This window comes from Phyllopteryx taeniolatus, chromosome 14, assembly GCF_024500385.1.
Source record: "Phyllopteryx taeniolatus isolate TA_2022b chromosome 14, UOR_Ptae_1.2, whole genome shotgun sequence".
NCBI lineage: Eukaryota > Metazoa > Chordata > Actinopteri > Syngnathiformes > Syngnathidae > Phyllopteryx > Phyllopteryx taeniolatus.
Window position 1 is genome coordinate 12,137,451 of NC_084515.1, and position 16,582 is coordinate 12,154,032.

Genomic DNA, 16,582 nt, shown 5'->3' on the forward strand with positions numbered 1-16,582 from the left:
AAAAAGTGTTCACTACAGCCATTTGCATCCTTGTTGCAAAGTCTACCACCATCTGTCCCTCCAAGTTCCTTTCCTGGATACCGTACTTACCCATCACTTCTTCATCACCCTTATTACCTTCACCAACATGTCCATTACAATCTGCACCAATTACGACTCTCTCTCTGTCTGGGATGCTCAGAACTACATCATCTAGCTCCTTCCAGAATTTCTCTTTCACCTCTAGGTCACATCCTACCTGTGGGGCATAGCCACTAATCACATTACACATAACACCCTCGATTTCAAATTTCAGCCTCATCACTCGATCTGATACTCTTTTCACCTCCAAGACATTCTTAGCCAACTCTTCTTTTAAAATAACCCCGACTCCATTTCTCTTCCCATCTACACCATGGTAAAATAATTTAAACCCTCCCCCTAAACTTCTAGCCTTACTGCCTTTCCACCTGGTCTCCTGGACACACAATATATCAACCTTTCTCCTAATCATCATGTCAACCAACTCCCGAGATTTTCCTGTCATAGTCCCAACATTCAAAGTCCCCACATTCAGTTCTAGGCTCTGTGTTTTCCTCTTCTCTTTCTGCCGAAGAACCCGCTTTCCACCTCTTCTTCTTCTTCTTCTTTGACTTCGACTTCGACCCACAGTAGCTGAATTTCCAACAGCGCCCTGCAGGTTGACGGCGCCGGTGGCGGACGTTGTTAACCCGGGCCACGACCGATCCGGTATGGAATTCTTTGGATGAACGCTCATATTTGTTTGGCAAGGTTTTAAGCCGGATGCCCTTCCTGACGCAACCCTCTGCATTTATCCGGGCTTGGGACCGGCCTACAGTTTGCACTGACTTGTGCCCCCCATAGGGCTGCATTTATATATATACATACATATACATATATATATATATATATATATATACATATATATATATATATATATATATATATATATATATATATATATATATATATATATATATATATATATATATACACACATACACACACAGTGGGTACGGAAAGTTTTCAGACCCCCTTAAATTTTTCACTCTTTGTTGTATTGCAGCCATTTGTTAGATCATTTAAGTTCATTTTTCTCCCGCATTAATGTACACACAGCACCCCATATTGACAGGGGAAAAAAACATAATTGTTGACATTTTTGCTGATTTATTAAAAAAGAAAAACTGAAATATCACACAGCCATAAGTATTCAGACCATTTGCTGCGACACTCATATTTAACTCGGGTGCTGTCCATTTCTTCTGATTATCCTTGAGATGGTTCTACACCTTCATTGGAGTCCAGCTGTGTTTGAGTATACTGACTGGACTTGATTAGGAAAGTCACACACCTGTCTATATAAGACCTTACAGGTCACAGTGCATGTCAGAGCAAATGAGAATCATGAGGTCAAAGGAACTGCCTGAAGAGCTCAGAGACAGAATTGTGGCAAGGCACAGATCTGGCCAAGGTTACAAAAAAAATTCGGCTGCACTTAAGGTTCCCAAGAGTACAGTAGCCTCCATAATCCTGAAATGGAAGACGTTTGGGACGATCAGAATCCTACTTAGAGCTGGCCGGCCAGTCAAACTGAGCAATTGGGGGAGAAGAGCCTTGGTGAGAGAGGTAAAGAAGAGCCCAAAGATCACTGTGGCTGAGCTCCAGAGAAGCAGTCGGGAGAGGGGAGAAAGTTCTAGAAAGTTCTAGAAAGTCAAGCATCACTGCAGCCCTCCACCAGTCGGGGCTTTATGGCAGAGTGGCCGATCGGAAGCCTCTCCTCAGTGCAAGATGCATGAAAGCCCGCGTGGAGTTTGCTAAAAAAAAAAACATCTGAAATACTCCAAGATGGTGAGAAATAAGATTCTCTGGTCTGATGAGACCAAGATAGAAATTGTTGGCCTTAATTCTAAGTGGCATGTGTGGAGAAAACCAGGCCCTGCTCATCACCTGTTCAATACAGTCCCAACAGTGAAACATGGTGGTGGCAGCATCATGCTGTGGGTTTTTTTTTCAGCTGCAGGGACAGGGAGACTGGTTGCAATCGAAGGAAAGATGAATGCGGCCAAGTACAGGGATATCCTGGACGAAAACCTTCTCTAGAGTGCTCACAACCTCAGACTGGGCCGAAGGTTCACCTTCAAAAAAAGACAATGACCCTAAGCACACAGCTAAAATAACGAAGGAGTGGCTTCAGAACAACTCCGTGACTGTTTTTGAATGGCCCAGCCACAGCCCTGACTTAAACCCAATTGAGCATCTCTGGAAAGAACTGAAAATGGCTGCCCACTAACATTCACCATCAAACCTGACAGAACTGGAGAGGATCTGTGAGGAGGAATGGCAGATGAGCCCGAAATCCAGGTGTGAAAAACTTGTTGCATCATTCCCAAAAAGACTCATGGCTGTATTAGCTCGAAAGGGTGCTTCTACTAAATACTGAGCAAAGGGTCTGAATACTTATGGCTATGTGATAGTTCAGTTTTTCTTTTTTAATAAATCTGCAAAAATTTCAACAATTCCGTTTCTTTCCCTGTCAACATGGGGTGCTGTGTGTACATTAATGTGGACAAAAATGAACTTAAATGATTTTAGCAAATGGCTGCAATATAAAAAAAGAATGAACAATTTAAGGGGGTCTGAATACTTTCTGTACCCACTGTGTGTGTGTATATATATATATATAGATAAATAGAATCACTGATGCATTTTGAGCTTTTAATTTGGTTCTCGTCCGCACTCTCACGCGTCTATGCAGACATCACATGCATGTGACACCCAATCACTGCTGGGTGACCTTCAGGCTTTTTAGGCAGAGAGAGACCGGCACCCCACCTACCGACCCCCACACACCCACTGTGGCATTATTGGCGACCTGTCACTGCGCTGCTTTGGCGCCCGGCGGAAGAAGAAGAAGAAGAAGAAGAAGAAGAAGAGGAGAAGGAGGAGGCGGTGAAGCATCCATGACTCCTCGCCGGGGGAGTGAGGAGGGGGGGGGGGGGGGGGGGGGGGGGTAAAGCAGCCCTCCCACCCAGCCAGCATTGAGTGCTGCACCCCGGCAGTGCGCGCTGCAACGCGCTGATTATACCCGTTCGGACCCGGATTATTTGTTCACACGCCGCACCTTCATACTAATGGAAGGTAAGATATTTGTTGCGTGTATTTGCATCCTGAACTTTTTGTCAACATTCGTGCAGTTAAATGCATTTTTTTTTTTTTTTTTTTTTTTTGAAGGCTTGAGTGTAAAGAACCTTCGCCTCGTTAACTTTAACGACTCGGCTGCACGGAGGAGCGAAAACGGCGGAGATACGTGCGTAATTACGCTATAAAATCATCTTTTAAAATGTCTCTTTTATGAGTTTATTTAAGTTTCAAATTCATTTTCTCGCATTAAAAAAAAAAAACGGTAGTTGTTGCCTTTAGGACCCGGCGGAGACAAAATAAATAAAATTTAAAAAAGAAAAAGCCTGCTTTTAATATTTTGAACATCTCGTTCTCTTCTGCTTCGAACCTGTTTTCAACTCCAACAAAATTGATGGACTTCGCCATTGAAAGTGTTTGTTTTTTTGTTGTGTGACGCCGATGCAAGCGGCAGCAGCCTTGCCGCCCAAATTGCCTCCTCGTCGGCTTGCATTTCCCCACCAGCCACGCGCGACATGTATCATGGAAATGTGTTCAAAGTTGCAAAAAAAAAAAAAAAAAAAAAAAAGAGAAGAAGCCTCGCGGCTGCGTATAACTTGTTGAACGTGAGTAGCTCCCCCACGTTATGTGGTGCTTGTGTGCTTCCCAAAGATGCTGGTGTTTTATGAGGGGAGAATTAATTAAGGAGATTAAGACGTGAATGGAACTGAACGTTGGAAGACGTTGTGTTTAACGAGGGTGGGAAACCTTTATTTCCCCTTCCATTATCATTTGCCATTTCAGTTTTTGTCTTAACATGTCTGATAATCTTTGGAAATGTATAGCCCCCCCATACCAGTGTCACCAAATTGGGTGCATGGATATGTCTAACATAGGATGCAAGAAAAAAATCTCAAGGACCCCTGCTCGAAATCCACCCGGAATTTGACCATTTTGGCTTTGAGCAGCCATTTTGGTGCAAATTTTAACGTTCTCACTTACTTTGAAGAACACCTACTGCGGAATTCACCCAAATGAGCTCTATTTAGACCGATTGTTATTTTGCCTATGTCATCTAATGTGGGCGGAGCATGATGTCAAAGTTTGAGGATTCTCCATGAAAAAGACGCAGACCCAAAAAGTGAGCCCACGACACCAGTTTTACCGTTTGACATGAAACTTGGCTGGACATGTCTGTCATCAGAGGACGCATGAAAAAGTCTGAAGAGCCCATGCCCAGAACTGTACAGGATGTCTGCAATTTTGGTTTGTTGGTCAAATTCTAAGGCTCTTAACTTAAACTCCTACAAAGAAATTTGCCCAATTGAAAACGGGTATCTTAGACGGATAGAAATTAAGAAAGCTTTTTTTTGCCTTACAGCAAAGTTTGATGATCTTTTTGAGAATTCACCATGAAAAAACAGGTACAGTGTTTTCAGCTTCAGTTGGCCCACATGCCATAGGTTGCCCTCCCCTGATTTAATGAACTATGTGCTTTATGTGTCAAGTGTAGTGTTTTACTACCTGACGTTCGATGGCCTAAAATGGTACATGAGTGATATTTTTATTGCTTCCTGGCCCTCGGCTTCTTGGCAAATGGCTTTTGGATTCATGTTTGTAGTCATATACTGTGTAGTGTGTGTTCTTCATTGTTTATTTAGGTCCAGTGTTTCGGACAATGATAATTGATTTCGACACAAAGAGGCATTGGCAGTAATTCTCGACTCTCAAAAGTCACGGTTGTTAATAGTACTCGGTCATGCAGCCGTTGCTGCTTGCTGCATTCAGATAATTAGATGCGCGGCGACGTCTGTGCCAACATCTAGGACCGAGACAATTGCTTTTGACACAAAGGAGTGTGGGCAGTAACTCTCAGCTGTTACACTTCACGAGTCGCGGCCCCAACGGCGCACGTTCACACGCCCGTTACAGCTTGGCGCATTCAGATAATTAGACGCGCGGCGATTTTCTATACAAAGCGGGCGCGGGCAACGAGTCTCTGCTTTTACACTTCACACGTTAGTCGTGGCCCATTATTGTGCGCTTTTATGTGACAGTTGTGACTTGTCGCAATCAGATAATTGGATGCATTGCGACGTCAACGGAGCCGGATTATTTGTGGCGGTGTATTTGTGGTGATTCGTGGCAATATCTGTGCCAACGTCAAGGACGGTGACAATTGCTTTCGACACAAAGAGTGGTAAGCAGTGAGTCTCGGCTGATAAATATCACATACTAGTAGCGGCGCCTTGCAGTGTGTGCTCACACGACAGGCTTGGTGCATCCACATATTTAGATGCGTGGCGACATCTGCATCAGAGCCAATTGTTGAAAAAAATAGAAGGAGGGCGTAGGCAATGAGCCTAGGCTGTTAAACTTCACCCGCTAGTAAATGCCTTTTACAGTGAGACGTTCGTGTGATCATTATGGCTGTCCCCATTCAGATAATTAGATGGGTTGTGATGTCAGCAGCAACTTGTGGGGCAGAGAAAATTGTTTTCCATGCAATGGGGCAAAGTGGGCAGTGAGTCAGTGAGTCTTAGCTGTGAAACTTTACATGCGTGTCAGGGCCCCCTTCAACGCGGCCGTTGCGGTTTGGTTTTTAAAGTCGGGTCGCAGCCCTTAGGTGGCGGTCCGTCTCTGTTGCCACGTCGAAAGCCGGCAAATTTGCAGGTCGACATTAACCCCCCCCTCACACACCGGACAGCGAGCCAGTGGAACTGCCAGCTTAGATTTCTAGTGTGAAAGAGTCTCCTTAGTTATTTCCTGTGTTCTGTCTGTCTGTGCGGTTGCATGAATGTTACATGAATGCCAGCGACATGCTCTGCGGTTTTTCTTTTCTGGGGTCACTGGGGAGAAGTAGTGCATGAATAATGCAAGGTGGTCGGAGGAACCCTCACGTTGTCACCCCTTCCTTGCAAATGAAAAGCGAGCTAATGTACAGCATTTGTATTATTTTTAGTGCTTACCTAGATCTATTTCAGCAAGGTTAGTACTCACACTAACAAGGAGACATGAAGGAGGAGGTGGAGGTGGCAGTGCGATGTGTAAGGGGGGCGGGGGGGGGGGGGGGGGGGGGACTACAGAAGGAGAAAGACAATCACAAACGTGTGCCAGCACAGACATGCTAGTGCCTGCCAACTGATCCCGCCGCGACTCATATTGGTCGATGGGGGCCGAGGGCGCTTGTTGGCTCGCGCATCCCCCGGCATCATGGCGGCTGCATGGATGTGTCGATTGTTGAGGCGAGCAGTTGCTCCATACAAAGACGAGTCATGGTCGGAAGGGCCGCACACTGGCAACTTTTGATTTGTTTTGATATTGTTTCAATTGGTGACACCGGTGTTTCAATCGTTCAGATGTATTGACTCCCACACTCCCCCTGTAGGTGTGAAGTGGAACTATTATTTCCAGCAGCATAATAAAGGCAATACAGATTTTGATATCAAACCAAGGTCAATTTAGATTAGAAATTACAGTTAGGATACTGGCCGCAATGGCATGGTTTGCAAGTGTGTGGCTAGACACACTGCTGAGCCCTGCTCAACTGTCAACCTTCAATCAAATACGAGTTTAATGATCTGTAAAAACGGATGCCACCTCATCTAAAACCTTTCGTATGCCTAAACATTATGCCCACGTTTGATCCGTGAAATTATTTTTGCCTGAAGCCTCTGGGGGCTGGAATATACCCAATCAGGTTGTCACAGGGGTTTTCCCTGTGCTAAAGCACCTGTCATTTTTTTTTCACTCTTCCGCATTCTCTCTGCGACGTGCGTACACTCACGACCGACAACGAGGCGCTCTAAAGCCGCAAAGGCAGTGTACTACTGGATGCATTTTTCGGGCTGTAGTCATAGCTAGCTAGCTAATGTTGCAATTGTGCAGAATAACCGCTGATGTGAACGAAGACTTTCAGTTCTTATATAGTGGGGGAGGGGCGACTAATGCCATTTTAGCCACACACCCCCAAAAATATGGAAAGCTGAAATGGTGAAAAACAGTCATGCTACATCTGTACAACTGAGTGCTACATTGTTCTCAGTCTTTGCATGGTTCCAGCAATTATGTATATATAATGTATAATGTGTTTATAGTAATAAAGCTCTGAATATACTTTACAGGGTCTTTAAACTCCATTTTCACTTTACACTAATCCGTATACTAATAAAATTCCCAAAAGTCCTTCCCCCCATCTCCAGTTGAATGAATAAATGTCCCTTTTGGGTACTATTTCCAGAAACACTGTAGATGTGTTTTTGTAGGCTACCGTTCCCACATATTGCTGCTTTAATCATGGAGAACCCAATGATCAGAGGTGATGTCACTGGCATGTATTCAGTCAAAAAAGAAAAGAAACAAATTAATCAAATGCATGTTTTTTTCCCCTCCCCATAAATGAATCCAATAAATGCGCTCCGGTCATCCGGTGGAAGCCCGCTGACTTTGAAAACACGTCCACGCTTCCCACATACACACATGAACACACAACGGGGTGTTTCACTCACTTTAAAAAAAAACGAGTGAAAGCGACTGAGCAAGGAGGAGAGCGAGAGGAGGGAGGGCTCACGAGGTGAGGTGGTCATCTAACATCCTTCCTCTCCTTGCATACTGACAGCTGCTCTAATATTGATGACTTTTTATTATAGAATCTGACGGCATCTTTTTCACCGTCAAATGACTTTTAATGAGATTCGGCTGGCTACTCAATGTGAGAGCGTGTAAGTGGACGTGGTATGATTAATGCGACAGCTCCTCTCGCCAGTTATTTATGGTAACTGCGACCTTGCACAATAGAAATAAACAGAACAAATAGAAATAATCCATAACATGCTCAAACTTGATTTTTTTATTTAAACAGTTCGCGAACAATTCTCATATGTACACTCATAACATTGGGGAATGGAGACTTCAGAATTTGGGACCAAGGCTGCAGATTGCTGTTGGTTTTTTTTTTTTTTTTTTTTTTTTTAAGATGAAAAAATAAATAAATAAAATTAACATACATGGTAAACATTTCACGTTTATACGCGTAAATGTAACTTCCAAAACAACGTTGTGGAACGGCGATATCAGGATTTGCGACAAATGCTGATTTTTGCTGTCGTTTGTTTTTTCATATCATTTTTAATGTTAATCATTCTTAGGAAACATTGAGTATATATATGCATAAATAATCGTCTTATAATGGTAGTAGCAGTTATATTAATATTAATAATAATGACTATTGTATTTATATAGCACATCTCCACTTATATTGAGGAACATAAAGGTCCGAATGTATGACAAAGACCGCTTTGTTTTTTTTTTAACAATTTCTTTCCTTTACATTTTTTACGGTAAACATTTGTAATTAAATGTAGCATAGGTATGCATAAATATAACTTTTCTAACAATATCGAGAACCAATTCTCAGAATTTGCTTCCAAGATTGCTTGTTGGTTTAATTTTTCCAAGCTGTGTATTTTTTTTTTAAATTTTTTTTTAACATATTTAGCAAACATGTAGCATATATAGGTATAAATAATGTATCTCTAATGACATTGTGGAACCAAAGTCATGAGAATTTGCAACCAAGCCTGCTGGTTACTGTTATTTTCATGTTTGTTTGTTGTTGTTTTTTTGCATTTTTAAAAATAGCTACATACCTTGTGGACATTACCACTGTAAGTGGAATTTTACACTCATAAAAGTTAACGCTCAGTCATGAAAGTAGATCATCTCAGCAATGAATCGGAACACTTTGGATAACCACTTCGATACTTGGACTGTCGTGTGCTGACGCCTGTCTTTCATCCCTCATTTCAATCTCACTCTGTCATCAATGCAATATTCCCAGAGTTAGCTCCATTTGCTGCTGCCTATTAGCTTGCCGTGTTCTCTATTAAATAAAAAATAAGATGGGAAGGGGGGGGTGCTGCAGCCACCACCCGCCACCCTGCTGCTGGTACTTAATTTGGCTGTCTTTGTAATGAAAGTCACGCGTTATGAAAGGCGGGTGTATATAGGGGGGTGCCTTCCCATGATGCCCCCCTTAGATCAGAGGCTGGCATTTACAACCTTTTTTTTTTTTTTTTTTAAAAGCTGCATATTAGCATATCGGTCGTCAACAGCTCATCGTGTTTGTTCATCACCACTTTTCATTTTATTTTTTGGATTTTAGCCGTTGTCGTGACTTTACGGCCGACCGCTGCCAGGCCCCTTTAGCGGTTAGCGGTCTTCACTGATGACTTGTGATGGCTCCGCCGCCAAAAGTACAATCCGTCAAATAGACCATTTCTGTCTCGCTATTTGACTTTAATATTTCCCCAAATGCCTCACGAGGCTCGGATGGCGACGAGGCAGCAGTTTGGAAAAGCAATAAGTTAAATGCAGTGACTTGGGGAGATGGAAATAAGCCCCTTTGTATGAAAATCACAGGGAGATTGGGCTTTGCGGCTCTCGGGCTCCACTTGAATTGTATACAATGATTTGGAGCCAGGTTATTACGGAGGCGTACACGTGTGAAGCCATGGAGGGCTCATATCAAATCAATTTGCTTTGTCAGATGTGACATCTTGCAGGGCTTTCATCTTCATACTTATAAATGTATATCCATAACATGTATATAATAGCTGTGTTCTGAACTGGCCCCACCAAAGTCACAGTAACAACGCAAACAGATGGACGCAAATGCATGACACCGGTCACAAAAAAAGCCAAATTAACAGTGCTTGTTCACAGAAAATTGGTCAATAGGAATAGGAAAAAAAACAGGAAGTACAAATTTACCAAAATAAAACTAGGACCATCACAAGGAGACATCACAACACCAAATCAAAGTCTCTTGTTCACAAATATTTGATCAAGTCCGAATCAGGCTGTTTTCTATCAAGGTCTTGGGAACAAAAACAGGAAGTAGAAACTTACCAAAATAAAACAAGTAATAGCACAAACAGATGGACTTAAATGCATGACACCCGTCACCGAAGAGCCAACTCAAACTCCCTTTTTTTTCCCCACAGAAAGCTGGTCAATACCAGCTCCTGAAGTGGGTCCTATTAAGAGAACAGGAACGAAAACCTTCCAAAATAAAACCAGTAACAGTTAAAAACACCAGTTGCAAAAGATGCTAAACAAAGTCCTTTGATCAAACAGCTCAAACTGAGAGTCCAGTCAAGGCAAAAGGGAACAAAACAGGAAAGAGAAACCCAGCAGATCCAAATCAAAACCCTTTGTTAACAAAAAGCTGTTCCAAAGTACTTGCTGTAAATGGTTGAACTCCCTGAGTAGCCACCCTGATTATCATGCAATGTTCACATTTGGCATACCCCATGCAACATTTTTTTTTTTTTGCCATCAATGGTTCAATTGGCGGCACGGTGACCGACTAATTAGCACATCTGCCTCACAGGTCATGTTCTCCCCGTGCCTGCATGGGTTTTTTCCGGGTACTCCGGTTTCCTCCCACATCCCAAAGACACGCATGGTAGGTTGATTGAAGACTCTAAATTGCCCGTAGGTGTGAAGGTGTGCGTGAATGGTTGTGCCCTGCGATTGGCTGGCGACCAGTTCGGGGTGTACCTCGCCTCTCGCCCGAAGATAGCTGGGATAGGCTCCAGCACGCCCACGAGCCTTGTGAGGATGATGCGGTACAGACAATGGATGGATGGATGGATGGATGGATGGATGGTTCACCTCACTGTTTAGCCACCCTGATCATCATCTATGTTCAGATTTGACAAACACGCCACTTAATTTTTTTGCTGTAAATGTTTCAACTCCCTGTATAGCCACAGTGAGCTTCATGGAATGTTCACATTTGACAAGCACACCACATACTAAGACGGTTTTTATCCTGTAAATGTTTCAACACGTGTAGCCATCCTAAGCATCACGTAATGTTCAAATAAGACAAACAAGCACACAATTTAACTTTTATTTTTGTTGCTGTGAATGGTTCCCTGTGTAGCTACATGTAAAAAAAACACAATGTAAAAAAAAATCTAATTTCTTTCTGTCCCACAGGACGCTGCCACCTTTGTGTCCAAAGAGGAGCGCGGGGAGCATAAACCGCAACATCTGACGGCCTCTTTGCACGTCGCATCTGACCGCTGACCCACCCGTCCACACACTTGTTGGTCACACCTCGAGTGGCCACGTGGAGGATAATCGCAGAAAAGATGCTGTGGCGGTTGACAACACTGCGGCTCATCTAAATCGCCCTCAGACGCATTTTTGTGACTATTTAAACAAAAGAAAGAAGATGCTCTTGAGCGTCCTGCTTGCCCTGTGCGCCATCTATGGCGGTGTGGCCTACGCCATGCAACATTACCCCGCGGCCTGGGGACACTACGACGTGTGCAAGTCGCAGATCTACACGGAGGAGGGTCTGGCGTGGGACTACATGGCCTGTCAGCCCGAAGCCACCGACATGACAAAGTACCTGCGGGTGGCCCTCGACCCGCCCAACATCACGTGCGGGGATCCGCCAGAAACCTACTGCGCTCTGGTAAGTGACGAGCTCGCCTGCTGCCCTGATCGAGACGGATGAGGACGCCGACGTGGCAGGTCAGGGGTACGCCAGGCGACGTGTTGTTTCCCGTAACGGAGATTAATGAACACGCCGAAGGCCTGAAGTGCCCACGGGCGGGTGCACACGAGTTACACAAAGCCAGGAAATACAGTGAAAATCCGCAAATTCGCCGTTCATAAATTTTGCTGTCAAGTCTACCCAACAACTACAGTATTATCCATTCATCCATCCATTTTCTTCCGTTTATCCGCAGTTGGGTCACGGGGGCAGTAGCTTTAGCAGGGACGCTCAGACTTCCCTCTCCCCAGCCACTTCATTCAGTTCTTCCGGGGGGATCCCGAGGCGTTCCGAGGCCAGCTGGGAGAAATAGTCTCTCCAGCGTGTCCTGGGTCGTCCCCCGTTTCTCCCTCCGGTGGGACGTGCCCGGAACACCTCACCAGGGAGGCGTCCGGGAGGCATACGAATCAGATGCCCCAGCCACCTCATCTGGCTCTTCTCAATGTGGAGGAGCAGCGGCTCTACTCGGAGCTCCTCCCGGATGACCAAACTTCTCGCCCTCTCTCTAAGGGAGAGCCCAGACACCATGTGGAGGAAACCCCCAAGATACTTGCACTCCTCCACTTGTGGCAGAATCTCATCCCTGACCTGGAGAGGGCATGCCACCCTTTTCCAAATGAGGACAGTGGTCTCAGATTTGGAGGTGCTGATTTTCATCCCAGCCGCTTCACACTCGGCTGTGAACCGCACCAGTGAGAGTTGGAGATCACGGCTTGATGAAACCAACCAACAACCGACATCATCCGCAAAAAGCAGAGATGCAATACTGAGGCCACCAAACCGGACCCCCGCTACGGCCGTTTCTCCCAATCACGCCCTTCCAGGTCTCTCTGTCATTACCCACGTGAGCATTGAAGTCCCCCAGCAGAACGATGGAGTCCGCAGTTTGGCAATATCCCCCTCTGCTGTCAACCGAAATTAAAGTCACAACTACATTGCCAAGCCTTGCTGTCACATACATCTCATAACCAAACCTGAGAAACAGATTAGGGATGCCCTGTTTATGCTGTGACATGCTAGCATAACTACAGGTGGAGGACATGATGATTTGAACGTGAACATTTCTTCAAACCTCCCAAAAGAAAACCAGTCACACTTTGATCATCACTGGTTTAGACATTGTTAATGTCTTGAAAAATGAAGACATCTGGAAGTAGTCAAAATCAAATAATTTGTAAGCCATTTATTTTTAAGGGTAATGTTGTGAGATGAGTTTGATAGATGACGTTTGGGATCATAGTTTTGGGTATATTTAGGTTTTAAACTAATACAGTGGACCCACACATACTCGCGGTTTGGCACCTGCAGATTCACCTATTCACAGATTTATTTTTCAATTCTTGTAAATTTTCTTTGATTTGTATTTTTTTATTTTATTTTATTTCGGGGAGACCAACCCGCATTTTTCATGGAAAATGCTTATTGGTGGTATATCCCTCTTATTAAATGTTTTGGGTGGTTAAAAGACTTTTTTCCCCAATGCAATTGTAGCTAATGGCCATCAATTATTTGCTATTTTTCGCTATTCACGGTCTGGTGCGGTACCAATCAATTTGCACCTGAGCTAACATGCGAACAGTCAGTACGCTAACATACAATGAGATATCAACTGGAGTCAAGTTAGGATGGTATGGATTTTCAATCTTGGCATGTACGATTTCTAATGAGAATTGATAACATGCTAAGAGTTGCTTAGCTAACATATCGCATAATCCTTAAATATTTGTTTACTATTATTACTTTGGCCCCAACAAAATGGACACTTCATCCATTTTCTGAGCCACTTCTCCTCACTAGGGTCGCGGGCATGCTGGAGCCTATCCCAGGAGGCGGGGTACACCCTTAACTGGTTGCCAGCCAATCGCAGGGCACATACAAACAAACAACCATTCGCACTCACAGTCACACCTATGGGCAATTTTAGAGTCTCCAATTAATGCATGTTTTTGGGATGTGGGAGGAAACAGGAGTGCCCGGCGAAAACCCACGCAGGCACGGGGAGAACATGCAAACTCCACACAGGCGGGGTCGGGGATTGAACCCGGGTCCTCAGAACTGTGAGGCTGACGCTCTAACCAGTCGCCGTGCCGCCAAAATGGACACTTAAGACGCTAATGCCATCACAGATAAAACACACACACAAAAAATAAGTGATGAAGCACTGCACTGCTACTCATTACACGAAGCATCGCTAATAAAGTGCCTGACCTTAGAGAGTCTCATTGGTTATTGAGTGGCTATTGTCAACAGCGGAGCCACAGGTTGCATTTATCTGCTCTCCCAATCAAAGACATCAGCATCATCGTCAGGGAGCACAGAGGCGCTTAAAACACGCTCCGAGCGAAGCCGCGCTGAGAGCTCCCACTTGTAAATATTTACCAATTAAAAGCGTTTAAAAAGCAGCGCATTGGTGCTGGTGGCTCCAGATGGCGCTGAGACGTTTAATGCCACCGTTGGATAGAGAGACGGAGAGAAAAGGGACGTGCTGAGCTTTACATCAAAACAAACAGCAGACAAAAATTAAGTAGCTCCGACCTTTAGCGGAGATAGACAATGTAGCTTGTGGTGCTGCATAATGATGAAGACACAGCGGAAGTCCCGTCAGAGGAACTAGAGGAGGAAGTGGAAACCTATCAAAATAAAAGCAGTAACTGCGCACACACAGATTAACTCACATGCACAACACCAGTTGCAGAAGAACCAAATCAAAGAGCTATGTTTGCAGAAAGCTAATCGAACAGGAACCTACTAAAATATAAACAGATGGACTCCAATGCAGAAGACCAGTCACAAAAAATTCAAGTCAAAGTCCTTTGTTCACAAAAAGCTGGCGAATACTGGCTCAAATCTCAGTCGCAAAAACAGGAAGTGTGAACCTACCAAAATAAAACCAGTAACAACATAAACAGATGTAGTCAAATGCAGGAGACTAGTCACACAAAATCCAAATTAAAGTCCTTTGTTCACAAAAAGCTGGCCAATACCAGTTCTGGATGAGAGTCCTATGAAGGGGACAAGAACAAAAACAGGACTTAGGAGCCTACCAAAATAAAACAGTACCAGCACAAACATATGGACTCAAATGCACAACAGCAGTCACAGACAATCCGAATCATCTTTTGTTCGCAAAAAGTTGGTCCGTCTGAGAGTCCTATTAAGCTAATAGGAACAGGAACAAAAGCAGGAAAAAGGAACCAACCACGGATGTCCCGATCCGATCATGTGATCGAAAATCGGGGGCCGATCACGTGATTTTCAGCTGTGTCCTCTCCTGTGTATTAAAATAATAAATTGTGTAATCAAAAAGGAGTACACGTTTTTGATATCCTCTTTGATATGCTGATGTGCTTCTATTTGAATTCAAAAGATTTATTACAAATACCACACATACAACATTTACGCATGAACCTTTATCTCACAGGGCTGAGTGTAGGTTACTGTATGAACACATTTGTTATGAGTTCTAAAAATACATGGTATTAACCTTGTGGGGTGAGCATAGTCAGCCACATGTCCTCCCATCACCCTGAGAGAGCAGCGTCGCCCATGATCGCAGCGATTCTCTCCTCGAACGGGGTGAGGCCCTCCGCGCCGGTTCTTCCGCCTTTTTCTGGCCACACTTTGGCGGTGGGCAGCTGTCCTCCGCTTCACATCCACCTTAATGTCTGACCACTTCTATTTTAGTTCAGCATGTGCGCGCTATTCTGTCTCCACAGCATTGACAGCCGCACACGCGCTGTCCCATTCACTTCTCTTTCGCGTGTTGTTAATGCCGTAGGACAGCGTGCCAAAGAGGATTTTCTTGCGTGCCTCCACATCATTGAGCAACTTCACATTCAGAAAAATTATTTTTCTTCATTACCTTGCTCATATTCCTTTTTTTCTGATCATGCAGAGATCGGCATCTCAGGTGCAGGGTTCATTTAAATATGATTTGCATATTCAAATATGGGCGTGGACAGGGAGGAGTCGGCTACTCCAACATGTGCGCTCATTTCCACGTTGATTGGAATGTACGAAGAAGGAAATGTGCTTGGATTCATGAGTACGCAGTTTCATACATCTGAATATTTTTGTGCGTACGACGTTTTCTGGATTTGAGCGTACGCCATGTTTTAGGAGGAAATCCTCGAAAGTCTTTGTACATGAGGCCCCAGATGACTACAGTTCAATTGAGGTTTTGTGTCTCTGTCTGAAACAGATAAATATCTGGTTGAGCTAAAATTTTCTTCAATTAAAACACAAAAAAGCTGAGATCATTGTTTTTGGCAATAAAGAAAGTAGAATTGCTGTTCGTAAATACCGGGAGTCACTCTCTTTAAAAACCAAAGACCAAGTCCGAAACCTTGGTGTTCTGATAGATTCCGACCTGACTTTCAACAGTCATATCAAATCAATTACTAAAACTGCCTTCTACCATCTGAAGAACATATCCAGAGTGAAGGCTTGCATGTGTCAAGCAGACCAGGAGAAGCTCATCCATGCTTTTATCTCAAGTAGACTTGACTATTGTAATGGTCTTCTGACTGGACTACCTAAAAAGAGCATTAAACAGCTGCAGCTCATTCCGCATGTTGCGGCTCGGGTTCTGACTAGAACAAAGAGGTCAGAGCATATTACTCCAATTCTGAAGTCTTTACACTGGCTCCCAGTCAGCTTTAGAATAGATTTGAAAGTTCTGCTAGTGGTCTATAAATCACTAAACGGTTTAAGTCCTGAATACATGAATGAAATGCTAATGGGACATAAACCCAGTAGGGCTCAGGTCAAATAGTGGAGCACAGAGTCCAAGGCAAACATAGTGAAGCAGCATTTAGCTATTATGCTGCACACAAATGGAATAAGTTGCCAAAAGAAGTGACGTCAGCCCCAAGTGTGCATGTTTTTAAG

At 44.0% G+C, this 16,582-nt stretch overlaps 1 protein-coding gene and 1 long non-coding RNA gene across 4 annotated transcripts in view; one reads left to right on the forward strand and one right to left on the reverse strand.

Moving 5' to 3' along the window:
• The window catches only part of LOC133489300 (uncharacterized), a 148,315-nt gene that overhangs the window by 59,746 nt on the left and 71,987 nt on the right, over positions 1–16,582 (reverse strand). The window lies entirely within an intron of this gene.
• Positions 3,054–16,582, forward strand: part of LOC133489299 (netrin-G1-like) — a 70,094-nt gene continuing 56,565 nt past the window's right edge. For both annotated transcript variants that reach the window (XM_061798237.1, XM_061798240.1), the window contains exons 1-2: positions 3,054–3,141; positions 11,128–11,611. In XM_061798237.1, the coding sequence (XP_061654221.1) occupies positions 11,366–11,611 (246 nt within the window). In that variant the 5' untranslated portion in view covers positions 3,054–3,141; positions 11,128–11,365. The remainder of the gene's footprint in view (positions 3,142–11,127; positions 11,612–16,582) is intronic.